The 12,161-nt window shown below is 43.2% G+C and overlaps 1 protein-coding gene across 1 annotated transcript in view; it reads left to right on the forward strand.

The window, feature by feature from the left end:
• kalrna (kalirin RhoGEF kinase a) overlaps positions 1-12,161 on the forward strand; it is a 705,069-nt gene that overhangs the window by 376,224 nt on the left and 316,684 nt on the right. Inside the window, exons 12-14 of the mRNA XM_059966562.1 lie at positions 994-1,163; positions 1,637-1,811; positions 9,087-9,282. Of these exons, the coding sequence (XP_059822545.1) occupies positions 994-1,163; positions 1,637-1,811; positions 9,087-9,282 (541 nt within the window). The remainder of the gene's footprint in view (positions 1-993; positions 1,164-1,636; positions 1,812-9,086; positions 9,283-12,161) is intronic.

Here is a 12,161-nt window from a genome sequence, read left to right on the forward strand (position 1 = left end):
TGAATAGCAAAGGTTTAGATCAGGAGATCCCTACCTTTTTTATGTCATGCACCAATACCATTAAGCAAGGGGTCCATGGACCCCAGGCTGGGAACCCCTGACTTAGAGAGATATGAGCCAAATGTGGGGAAATTGGTCTAGCTGACATGGGCAAAGCCCTTGAACAGAAAAGCCTACAAAAAATAATGGATATGGCTCAGTCCATCATGGACAAGGTCCTCCCTACAATTGAGCACATCTACATGGTGCATTGTCAAATGAAAGCAGCATCCATCATCAGGAACCCCCACCACCCAAGTCATGCTTTCTTCGTGCTGCTGTCATCAGAAAGAAGATACCAGAGCCTCAGGACTCAGACCACTGGAACAATTATTACCCACCAACCATCGTGCTCCTGTACCAGCAGGGATAACCTCACTCATCTTCACTCACCCCATCACTGAACTGTTTCCACAGCCTATGTACTCATTTTCAAGGACTCGTCATCTCATGGTCTTGATATTTATTGTTTATTTATTTATTATCATTTCTTCTTCTTTCCTTGTATTTGCACAGTTTGTTGTATTTTGCATCTTAGTTTTTTTTTGTCCACCCTGTTGGGCGCATTCTTTCATTGATTCTGTTATGGTTCTTGGGCTTAGTGTGTATGTCCGCAAGAAAATGAATCTCAGGGTCATATATGGTGACATATATGTACTTTGAGCTAGTTGTGTGTTAGAAATACTTAACAAGTCAGACACCATCTCTGGAGAGGGAAACAGAGTTGATAAATTTGGTTGATGCTCTTCTTTAGGACAGAGTTATGGCGAAAGCATGATGCATAGTGATGAAAAGAATTAAAAACATGGGCAGTCTGCAAGGAGGAATTCAAACTTTTAGATATACCTACTGAGGAATACATACCCAAGCAGTAGGTAGCAAGCCTCAATGTATGTAAGGACTGTGCCTTACTCCTGTGGTTCGTGTCTCAATCCTAATCTTCACCTCCTACAGCTTTGGGCATGGATGGAGGAACTCCAGAAGGAGCTACTGGAAGATGTTTGTGCTGACTCTGTGGATGCAGTACAGGACCTTATCAAACAATTTCAACAGCAGCAAACAGCAACACTTGAAGCAACCCTGAATGTCATAAAGGAAGGGGAGGACCTCATTCAACAACTCAGGTGAGTGATGCAGTCAAAATAAAATGAGGCACTACAGTTACCTTGAGGTGTGTTTATTTTAGATTATCATCATGGCAAAAGGCACTTCAGCCTCAGCATCCACTTGAACATGCATACTCCCATTTGAAATGTGATTGTATGCTTCCAATATCTTTGGAGATACTTGTTTAAAATATTTTTATTCACCAGTAATGTTCATGACAATCCTAAATTTGTGTAAATTAAAGCTAAATCTTTTGATAATAACTGGAGAAAGGAAATCAAATGTCAGTTCAGAGACAAGACATGTAACTTGCGGTTTATTTTCAAGTAAAGCATTTCAATTTTCTCATTTTCACGCTGAATGAACACTGAATGCACTCCATCAACCCTTTTATGTCTTGTGCTTGAACAGTTGAGTACAGTTGAAAGCTTGCAGCCACAGCTTTCTGCTCCTTGGTTTGTTTTAATGTTAAACACTTGGTTTGCCGCAGGGATTCTGCAATCTCCAACAATAAAACCCCGCACAATAGCTCCATCAGCCACATTGAGAGTGTTCTCCAGCAGCTTGATGAAGCCCAGGGGCAGATGGAAGAGCTTTTCCATGAGCGAAAAATCAAGCTAGATATTTTCTTACAACTTCGAATTTTTGAGCAATATACAATTGAGGTAAGTTCTTGGCCCACATGGGAATATTGACCTTTACTGAAGGGACAGAACAAATGTGACTTTTTCTTGTAAGATGATGCCTGTAAAATTGGGAATTCAATGGTGACAGCATTCTAAGTTTAGGATTGAAATAAGAAACACAAAATGTTCAATGATTTCTTATTTCAGCTTATCTCTGGTTAATGTTATCACATCACATGATAGTTTGATAGTAGGACAAAATAAACAACTTACTTAAAAAACTACACACACAAAATGCTGGTGGAACACAGCAGGCCAGACAGCATCTATAGGGAGAAGCATTGTCGACATTTCGGGTTGAGACCCTTCGTCAGGACTAAATGAAAGGAAAGATAGTAAGAGATTTGAAAGTAGTGGGGGGAGGGGGAAATATGAAATGATAGGAGAAGACTGGAGGGGGTGGGATGAAGCTAAGAGCTGGAAAAGTGATTGGCAAAAGTGATACCGAGCTGGAGAAGGGAAAGGATCATGAGACAGGAGGCCTCGGGAGAAAGAAAGGTGGGGGGGAAGCACCAGAGGGAGATGGAGAACAGGCAAACAACTAAATATGTCAGGGATGGGGTAAGAAGGGGAGGAGGGACATTAACGGAAGTTAGAGAAGTCAATGTTCATGCCATCAGGTTGGAGGTTACCCAGCCGGTATATAAGGTGTTGTTCCTCCAACCTGAGTTTGGATTCATTTTGACAGTAGAGGAGGCCTTGGATAGAAATATCAGAATGGGAATGGGACGTGGAATTAAAATGTGTGGCCACTGGGAGATCCTGCTTTTTCTGGCGGACCAAGCATGGGAGTTCAGCAAAACGGTCTCCCAGTCTACGTCGGGTCTCACCAATATATAAAAGGCCACACAGGGAGCACCAGACGCAGTATACCACACCAGCCGACTCACAGGTGAAGTGTCACCTCACCTGGAAGGACTGTCTGGGAACCTGAATAGTGGTGAGGGAGGAAGTGTAAGGGCAGGTGTAGCACTTGTTCCGCTTACAAGGATAAGTGCCAGGAGGGAGATCGGTGGGAAGGGATGGGGGGGGGAACGAGTTGACAAGGGAGTCGCGTAGGGAGCAATCCCTGCGAAAAGCAGAAATGGGGGGGAGGGAAAGATGTGCTTGGTAGTGAGATCCTGTTGGAGGTGGCGGAAGTTACGGAGAATTATACGTTGGACTTGGAGGCTGGTGGGGTGGTAGGTGAGGACAAGGGGAACCGTATCCCGAGTGGGGTGGTGGGTGGATGGGGTGAGGGCAGATGTGCGGGAAATGGGAGAGATGCATTTGAGATCAGAGTTGATGGTGGTCCCAGTTATGCCTGCCTTTGTGGAACAGTCCATTTTCCAAGGCTATACCGGTATCCATCCCCCTCTTTTCCTTCGCTACATCGATGACTGCATTGGTGCTGCCTCCTGCATGCATGCTGAGCTTGTTGACTTCATTAACTTTGCCTCCAACTTTCACCCTGCCCTCAAATTTACCTGGTCCATTTCCGACACCTCCCTCCCCTTTCTTGATCTTTTTGTCTCCATCTCTGGAGACGGCCTCTACTGATATCTACTATAAGCCTACAGACTCTCACAGCTACCTGGACTATTCCTCTTCCCACCCTGTCTCTTGCAAAAATGCTATCCCCTTCTCACAATTCCTCCGTCTCCACCGCATCTGCTCTCAGGATGAGGCTTTTCATTCCAGGACGAAGGAGATGTCTTCCTTTTTTAAACAAAGGGGCTTCCCTTCGTCCACCATCAACTCTGCTCCAACAGGATCCCACTACCAAGCACATCTTTCCCTCCCCCCACTTTCTGCTTTTCACAGGGATTGCTCCCTACATGACTCCCTTGTCCACTCGTCCCCCCCCTCCCCATCACTTCCCACCAATCTCCCTCCTGGCACTTATCCATGTAAGCAGAACAAGTGCTTCACCTGCCCTTACACTTCCTCCCTCCATTCAGGGCTCCAGACAGTCCTTCCAGGTGAGGCGACACTTCACCTGTGAGTTGGCTGGTGTGGTATACTGCGTCCGGTGCTCCTGGTGTGGCCTTTTATATATTGGTGAGACCTGACGCAGACTGGGAGACCATTTCGCTGAACATCTACGCTCGGTCTGCCAGAAAAAGCAGGATCTTCCAGTGGCCAAACATTTTAATTCCACGTCCCATTCCCATTCTGATATGTCTATCCATGGCCTCCTCTACTGTCAAAATGAATCCAAACTCAGGTTGGAGGAACAACACCTTATATACTGGCTGGGTAACCTCCAACCTGATGGCATGAACATTGACTTCTCTAACCTCCGTTAATGCCCTTCCTCCCCTTCTTACCCCATCCCTGACATATTTAGTTGTTTGCCTGTTCTCCATCTCCCTCTGGTGCTTCCCCCCCCCCCCCCCACCTTTCTTTCTCCCGAGGTCTCCCGTCCCATGATCCTTTCCCTTCTCCAGCTCTGTATCACTTTCGCCAATCAGCTTTCCAGCTCTTAGCTTCATCCCACCCCCTCCAGTCTTCTATCATTTCGCATTTCCCCCTCCCCCCACTACTTTCAAATCTCTTACTATCTTTCCTTTCAGTTAGTCCTGACGAAGGGTCTCGGCCTGAAACGTCGACAGTGCTTCTCCTATAGATGCTGCCTGGCCTGCTGTGTTCCACCAGCATTTTGTGTGTGTTGTTGTTTGAATTTCCAGCATCTGTAGATTTCCTCGTGTTTGAACTTAATTAAAAAATTGAGTTTCTGTTTTTCCAAGGAGATATGACAAGATCTCAGATCATAGCTTGTTTCATAAACCTGAATAAACTCATTCTGAAATATGTTTTTTTTTAATTCCACCATACTTAAACCAGCATATAAAGAAAATCATCTGTAAAAATGGTGAGATTTAATATGCTAACCTGTGTCAGTAGGCAAACGAGGGCAAGGAATCCAGGTGGATTGTGCTGCCAACACACACTAAATGCTGGAGGAACTCAGCAGGCCAGACAGCATCTATGGAAAAGAGAGTACAGTGGACGTTTCGGGCTGAGACCAATCAGCAGGACTCTGATGTTGGCCCAAAATGTCGACTGTACTCTTTTCCTAGATGCTGCCTGGCCTGCTGAGTTTCTCCAGCATTTTGTGTGCGTTGCTCAGATTTCCAGCATCTGCAGATTTTCTCTTATTTGTGATTTGATTTTGTTGCCACTCTCTTTTGAAGATGAATCAGGGTTCTGCTGCTGTGAGCAGAACTTTGAAGAACCACTGAGAGTTGCAAAGGCAGAAAATGTGTTCTGTGGCACAGGAGAGATCCGTAACACATCTACCTACTGAGCTGGTCATCATTTGAAGGATAGCTCCCAGATTAGATTTGCAATAAGATGTGAGTGAATCAACATGAGAGATAGGCCAGTTTAGCTTCTACTTCTTAAATCTGTATCTGCAGATACAGCTGTCTATGACAGTGAGTGGCTACCACTTTGTCTTTATAAAGACAGGATTTCAATCTCCACATGGAGGACACTCTCCATTGTGTTGTGTGGCACCAGCATACTTCTAAGTGTGCTGAATTCAGATGAGATATGGCTACACAAAATTGCAAATCCTTGAGGTACAATCATTGATAGGAATTGGCAAAAATAATTTGGAATAAATAGGTAATTTTTGGATTTGGAAATTGGGTTTAGTGGAATGCCATAGAGATCCTTGCTAGGTCCAAGCTATTTTCAATATATATAAATCATTTAGATGAGTGGATATCTAAGATTTCGAAGTTTACTAAAGAAACAGACTGTGTTCACTTTGAGGAGGATGCATGGAAATATGGATAGGCTGAGTGAATGGATGAGACACAGCAGATAGAATATACTGTGGAAAAATAAGAGATAATTTATGTTGGTAGAAAAAGTTGAAAAGTTAAATATTTTTAAATGATGTGAGACTAAAAGATGTTATTGGTCAGAGGAACTTGTGTGTCCTTGTACACAAATCACTAAGAGTTGAAATGTAGATAATATGTAAACAGTTAGGAATGCATCTGATAATTTTGTTTGCAAGCAATGTCTTGGTCCAATGCCCAATGAAACCAATCTGGAATTGTGCATATAGATCTCCTTTCCCTAGCTAAGGAAGAACACACTTGCAAAAGAGGAAGTGCAGTAAAAACTCACCAGACCAATGTTGAAATAGCAGATCCTATATTTTCTTACAAAAGAATATAAGAAATAGGAGCTGGAGTCGGCCATCTGGCCCATCGAGCCTGCTCCACCATTCAATATCATGGCTGATCAGGCCATGGACTCATCTCCACCTACCTGCCTTTTCCCTATGACATTTAATTCCCCTACTATGTAAAGCTATGCAAAATTTTCTTGAGTTCAGAAAAATGAAAAATGTTCTCATTGATGGCACAATTCTGCCAAGGCTTGGCAGTACAGATGCAGCACTGATGTTTCTCATAGATGGGGTGTCCGGAACAAATGTTATAGTCTCAAAGCTGCTTATTCAGGACTGAGATGAGAAGTAATTTCTTTGCACACTGGGGATTGAATCAAAGTGGCTATGGACACCTCTTCAGTAAATTCAAGTTAGTGATCTATAGATTATTAAGGGATTCAAGGGATATAAAAATGGTACAGGAAAGTGACAATGAATTGAAAGAAAAGCCATTCATCAAGGCCCTCCATTAGTTGGGGTTGAACATGGGAGGTGCATCCTAGCTGTCTACGTTCAGTCGATACACAAGTATCAGTACAATATGGAGCATCCAGCAGGCTCTCCCTTTCCACACAGCTGATGACTCAAGAAGAACAGCAAGAGACCAATCCATTTGGCACCAGCACCATCGCAAGAGTTCCCAGGCAGCGTTGAATTCAATGCAGGACTGCCTTAGGGATTCCAAATCCAGATTTTTCTCAGGGTTTATCCCGAAAACCACAAGGTGTATTCAAAACAAGGAGGTTTAAGATCAGAGTTTTCCTTCTCCTGGATGAGCGGCCAACCCAGGCTAACGAGCCCCATCTACCCAAAAGCTATTTATCGAATGACAAAGCATGCACAAGGGGCCAAATGGGCCACTTCTGCTTTTGTCTCCTATGCTCATAATTATGTTCGGACATTCAGAGTGAACTGTAGGATCTTCAGCAATATTGTAAAAGAGAGAAACATTGGTGTACAAGTTCGCAGGTTCCTGAAGTTCCCAGCACAGGTAGACAAAGTACTAAATAAGGCATGTGGGATACTTGCTTTCATTGACAGGAGCGTTGAATGTAAGAACAAGAATGCTGTAGTACAATATCATAAAACATGAGTTATACCACAGCTGAATAACCACAAGGTACCATTCAGCCCACCAAATCTGCTCTACTATTTGATCATGGCTGATTTATTATCTCTCTCAACCCCATTCTCCTGCCTTCTCCCCATAACCTGTGATACCCTGATCAATCAAGAACCTATCAACCACTGCTTTAAATATATCCAAAGTCTTGTCCCCCTCAGCAGTCTGTGGCAATGAATTTCACAGATTCACCACCCTCTGGTGAAAGAAATTCCTCCTCACCTCGGTTCTAACTGGATGTCCCTCTGTTCTGAGGCTGTGCCCTCTGGTCATAGACTCTCCCACTACAGGAAATATCCTCTCCACATTCACTCTATCTATGCCTTTCAATATTCAATTGGTTTCAATGAGATACTCCCCTCCACCATTCTTCCAAATTCCTGTAAGTACAGGCCCAGAGCCATCAAACCCTCCTCATACCGTACGTTAACCCTTGCATTCTCTGTACTGTCTCCAATTCCAGCACATCCATTTTAGATATGAAGCCCAACTCTGCTCACAGTACCAACTGCCCCAACCATAACCCTATCACTCCAGTTCCCAACCTCCTGCCAAATTAGTTTAAACACTCTCCAACAGCTCTAGCAAACCTGCCCACATGTTGGTGCCGCTCGAGTTTAGGTGTAACAGGTTATACCTTCTTCAAATGTAATTCCGATGACTCAGATATCTGAGACGCTGCCCTCTGCACCAATTCTTCGCCAAGCATTCATGAGCCTATTGTTGCCTTCTCTGGCATGTGGCACAGGCAACAATCTAGAAATTCTTGAGGTCCATGAGGTCCTGTTTTTCAGCTTTCTACTCGATATTCTCACTTGAGGACCTCATCCTTTTTCTACCTATGTCATTGGTACCAATATGTACCACAACTTCAGGCTGTTCGCATTCCTCCTTTTGGATTGCTGTGGACCTGATCCGAGACATTCCTAACCCAGGCACCTGGGAAGCAATATACCATCTGGGCATCTTTCTCATGTCCACAGAATCTCCTGTATGCACCTTTAACTATGGAATCCCCAATCACTATTGCAGTCCTCTTCTCCCAGAGCCAGACTCAGTCGCTAGAGCTTCCCCCTTCTTAGGTCATCCACCCCAACAGTATCCAAAGCAATATACTTATTATTGAAGGGAATGACTCTGGATTCCTATTCCCTTTGCCTCTCCTGACCATCACCCAGATTCCTGTCTCCTGTAACTTAGAAGTAACTACCTCCCTGTAACTCCTGTCTTTCATCTCCTCATTCTCCCATATGAGCCAAGCATCATGCAACTGCAGCTCTAGTTCATGGCCTTTGAGGAACTACAGCTCAATGCACTTTGTGCTGGTGTAGTTATCAGGAAGACTCAAGATCTCCCAGAGTTCTCACATCTCACAAGAAGAACATACCACTAACCTTGGATCTATTCTCAAGTTATGTGTTGATAGACAAAGAAAGAGAGAAAAGAACTACTTGTAGCTTCCACCTGTTCTTGCCCGAGCCTGTTGAGCCAAACCATCCCACTCTAACCCTGGCCCACACACATGATGGCCACTCCACTTACACTTCGCCTTGGCCATGTTACAAAAACCCCTAGAAATCTCCCGCTCTGCAGTCAAGTCCCAAAGAGCTCCACTTACTTTTGGAAACTGGCAAGTAAACTCCACGAGGAACTACCTCCAGCTCTCTCTGTGATCTGTACTGAATGTATGTTAACAGCAATCTCACAACACTGATTCTTCAGCACGACCTGCTGTCTCTTTTAACTTTGAATATAATTAGGATTTTCTTGTAAATGTTTCCCTTATATAGTATGAGTGTTCAATTGCTTAAACTTACAATGAAGGAAAACTCCATTCAATATGAAACTATTTACTTTTATGAATTTTGCTGAAAATTAGGTCCTTAATGACCATCTTTAGAAGAATGCAAATTATTCTTGCAAACTTTATCACTTGTCTATTTTTGTGGTACACCATCAGGTAACAGGAGAGTTAGATGCCTGGAATGAAGATCTTCTCAGACAAATGAATGACTTTAATACAGAAGACCTAACTTTAGCTGAACAGCGGCTGCAACGACACACAGAACGGAAGCTGGCCATGAACAATATGACATTTGATGTAATTCAGCAGGGCCAAGATTTACATCAATACATTATGGAAGTGCAAGCATCAGGTACTGCAGAAGAGTTTCACTGCTTGTCTTTTTTTTTACAATGGGTATCACAAAATGAGCGAATATGATTCATTCCGCAGCATTATTCAACAATTTCATTGAACAGTACAGTACAGGCCCTTTGGCCCATGATAAGATCATAAGACCATAAGATATAGGAGCAGAAGTAGGCTATTCAGCCCATTGAGTCTGCTCCATCATTCAATCATGGGCTGATCCAATTCTTCCAGTTATCCCCACTCCCCTGTCTTCTTCCCACACCCTTTGATGCCCTGGCTAATCAAGAACCTATCTATCTCTGCCTTAAATACACCCAATGACTTGGCCTCCACAGACACTCATGACAACCAATTCCACAGATTTATCACCCTCTGACTACAGTAATTTCTCTGCATCTCTGTTCTAAATGGACTTCCTTCAATCCTGAAGTCATGCCATTTTGTCCTAGATTCCCCTACCATAGGAAATAGCTTTGCCATATCTAATCTGTTCAGGCCTTTTAACATTTGGAATGTTTCTATGAGATTCCCTCTCATTCTCCTGAACTCCAGGGAATACAGTCCAAGAGCTGTCAGACAGTCCTCATATATTAACCCTTTTGTTCCTGGAATCATTCTTGTGAATCTTCTCTGAACCCTCTCCAATGTCAGTATATCCTTTCTAAAATAAGAAGCCCAAAACTGCACACAATACTCCAAGTGTGGTCTCCCAAATGTCTTATAGAGCCTCAACATCACATCCCTGCTCTTATATTCTATACCTCTAGAAATGAATGGCAACATTGCATTCGCCTTTTTCACAAACGACTCAACTTGAAGGTTAAACTTCAGGGTATCCTGCACAAAGATTCCCAAGTCCCTTTGCATCTCTGCATTTTGAATTCTCCCCCATCTAAATAATAGTCTGCCCGTTTATTTCCTCCACCAAAGTATATGACCATACACTTTCCAACATTGTATTTCATTTGCCACTTCTTTGCCCATTCCCCTAAACTAACTAAGTCTCTCTGCAGGCTCTCTGTTTCCTCAACACTACCCGCTCCTCCATCTATCTTTGTATCATTGGCAAACTTAGCCACAATCCATTAATACTGTAGTCCAAGTCATTGACATACATTGTAAAAAGCAGCTGTCCCAACACCAACCCCTGTGGAACTCCACTGGTAACTGACAGCCAGCCGGAATAGGATCCTTTTATTCCCACTCTCTGTTTTCTGCCAACCAGCCAATGCTTCATCCATGCTAGTAACTTCTCTGTAATTCCATGGGCTCTTATCTTGCTAAGCAGCCTCATGTGCAGCACCTTGTCAGAGGCTTTCTGAAAATCCAAGTACATCGCGTCTACTGCATCTCTTTTATTTACCCTGCTTGTAATTTCCTCAAAGAATTGCAGTAGTTTTGTCAGGCAGGATTTTCCTATCACGTCATGAGCCTCCAGCTACTCCATAATCTCATGCCTAATAATCGATTCCAACAACTTCCCAGCCACTGACATCAGGCTAACAAGTCTATAGTTCCCTTTCTGCTGCCTTCCACCCTTCTTAAATAGTGGAGTAACATTTCCAATTTTCCAGTCATCCGGTACAATGCCAGAATCTATCGAATCTTGAAAGATCATTGTTAATGCCTCCACAGCCTCTTCAGCTACTTCCCTCAGAACCCGAGGGTGCATTCCATCAGGTCCAGGAGATTTATCCCCCCTCAGACCATTAAGCTTCCTGAGCACCTTCTCAGTCGTAATTTTCAATTCACAAACTTCACTTCCCTGACACTCTTGAATGTCCGATATACTGCAGATGTCTTCCACTGTGAAGACTGATGTAAAATATGCATTCAGTTCCTCTGCTATTTCTGCATGTCTCATTACAATATCTACAGCGTCATTTTGTATGACGTTATGCTATTCTTTTAAACTACTCCAAGATCAATCTAACCCTTCCCATCCATACAGCCTTCCATTTTTCTTTCATCCATGTGCCAATCCAGGAGTCTCCTGAATGTTCCTAATGTATCTGCATCTACCACTGCCCATAGCAGTGCAATCCACACACCTACCACTCTCTTTGTAAAACAATCTACCTCTGCCATCCCCTATGCTGTCTTCCAATCACCTTAAAATTATCCCCCTCATATTAGCAAATAGTGCTCTGGGATAGAAGTGCTGGCTCCACTCTCTCTCTATGCCTCATCATCTTGTACAGCTCTAGCAAGTCACTTTCCTTCACTCCAAAGAGAAAATCTCTTGGCTCACTCAATGTTTCCTCATAAAACATGATCTCTAATCCAGGTAATGTCCTGGTAAATCTCCCCTGCGCCCTCTCTCAAGCTTCCACTCTTGAACCCCCAGCTAATGAAGTTCAGGAACTACAGATGTATCTAGATGTAACCTGACATTCTGAATACTCTGAAAGCTTTATGTGACATACTTCGCAACAAGCCTCTTCAGTTCAGAAAAATTTGAGGCTCCAAGTTTGAGTCTAGAGTTTGCCTAATTGATAAATTAGTAAATTGGTTTATTATTGTCATCTGTACTCAGACACAGTGAAAATGCAGATTAGTTCATTACAACAGTGGATTGAGCTGATACAAGGTTAATCACAACAGTGCATGGAGCTAGTACAAGGTTAGTCACTAACAGAATGCAAAACAATGCCCAGTCCTCAATATCTTTCCCTGTATTTCACTTCACTGAGTAGTTTACACCCTCCATCCTGCACCCCATCACTCCTCCCTTAATTATCATATGGGTACAGTTAGCATTGTAACTTCTGGATAGACAACCAGAGTTTTGGAAAATTGATATCAAGACCTGAACTTGAATCCCATCATAGCAGCTGGGAAATTTATGTAAACAATTTATCAGATTGTCATAAAATTACA

This window comes from Hypanus sabinus, chromosome 4 (assembly GCF_030144855.1).
Source record: "Hypanus sabinus isolate sHypSab1 chromosome 4, sHypSab1.hap1, whole genome shotgun sequence".
Taxonomy (NCBI): domain Eukaryota; kingdom Metazoa; phylum Chordata; class Chondrichthyes; order Myliobatiformes; family Dasyatidae; genus Hypanus; species Hypanus sabinus.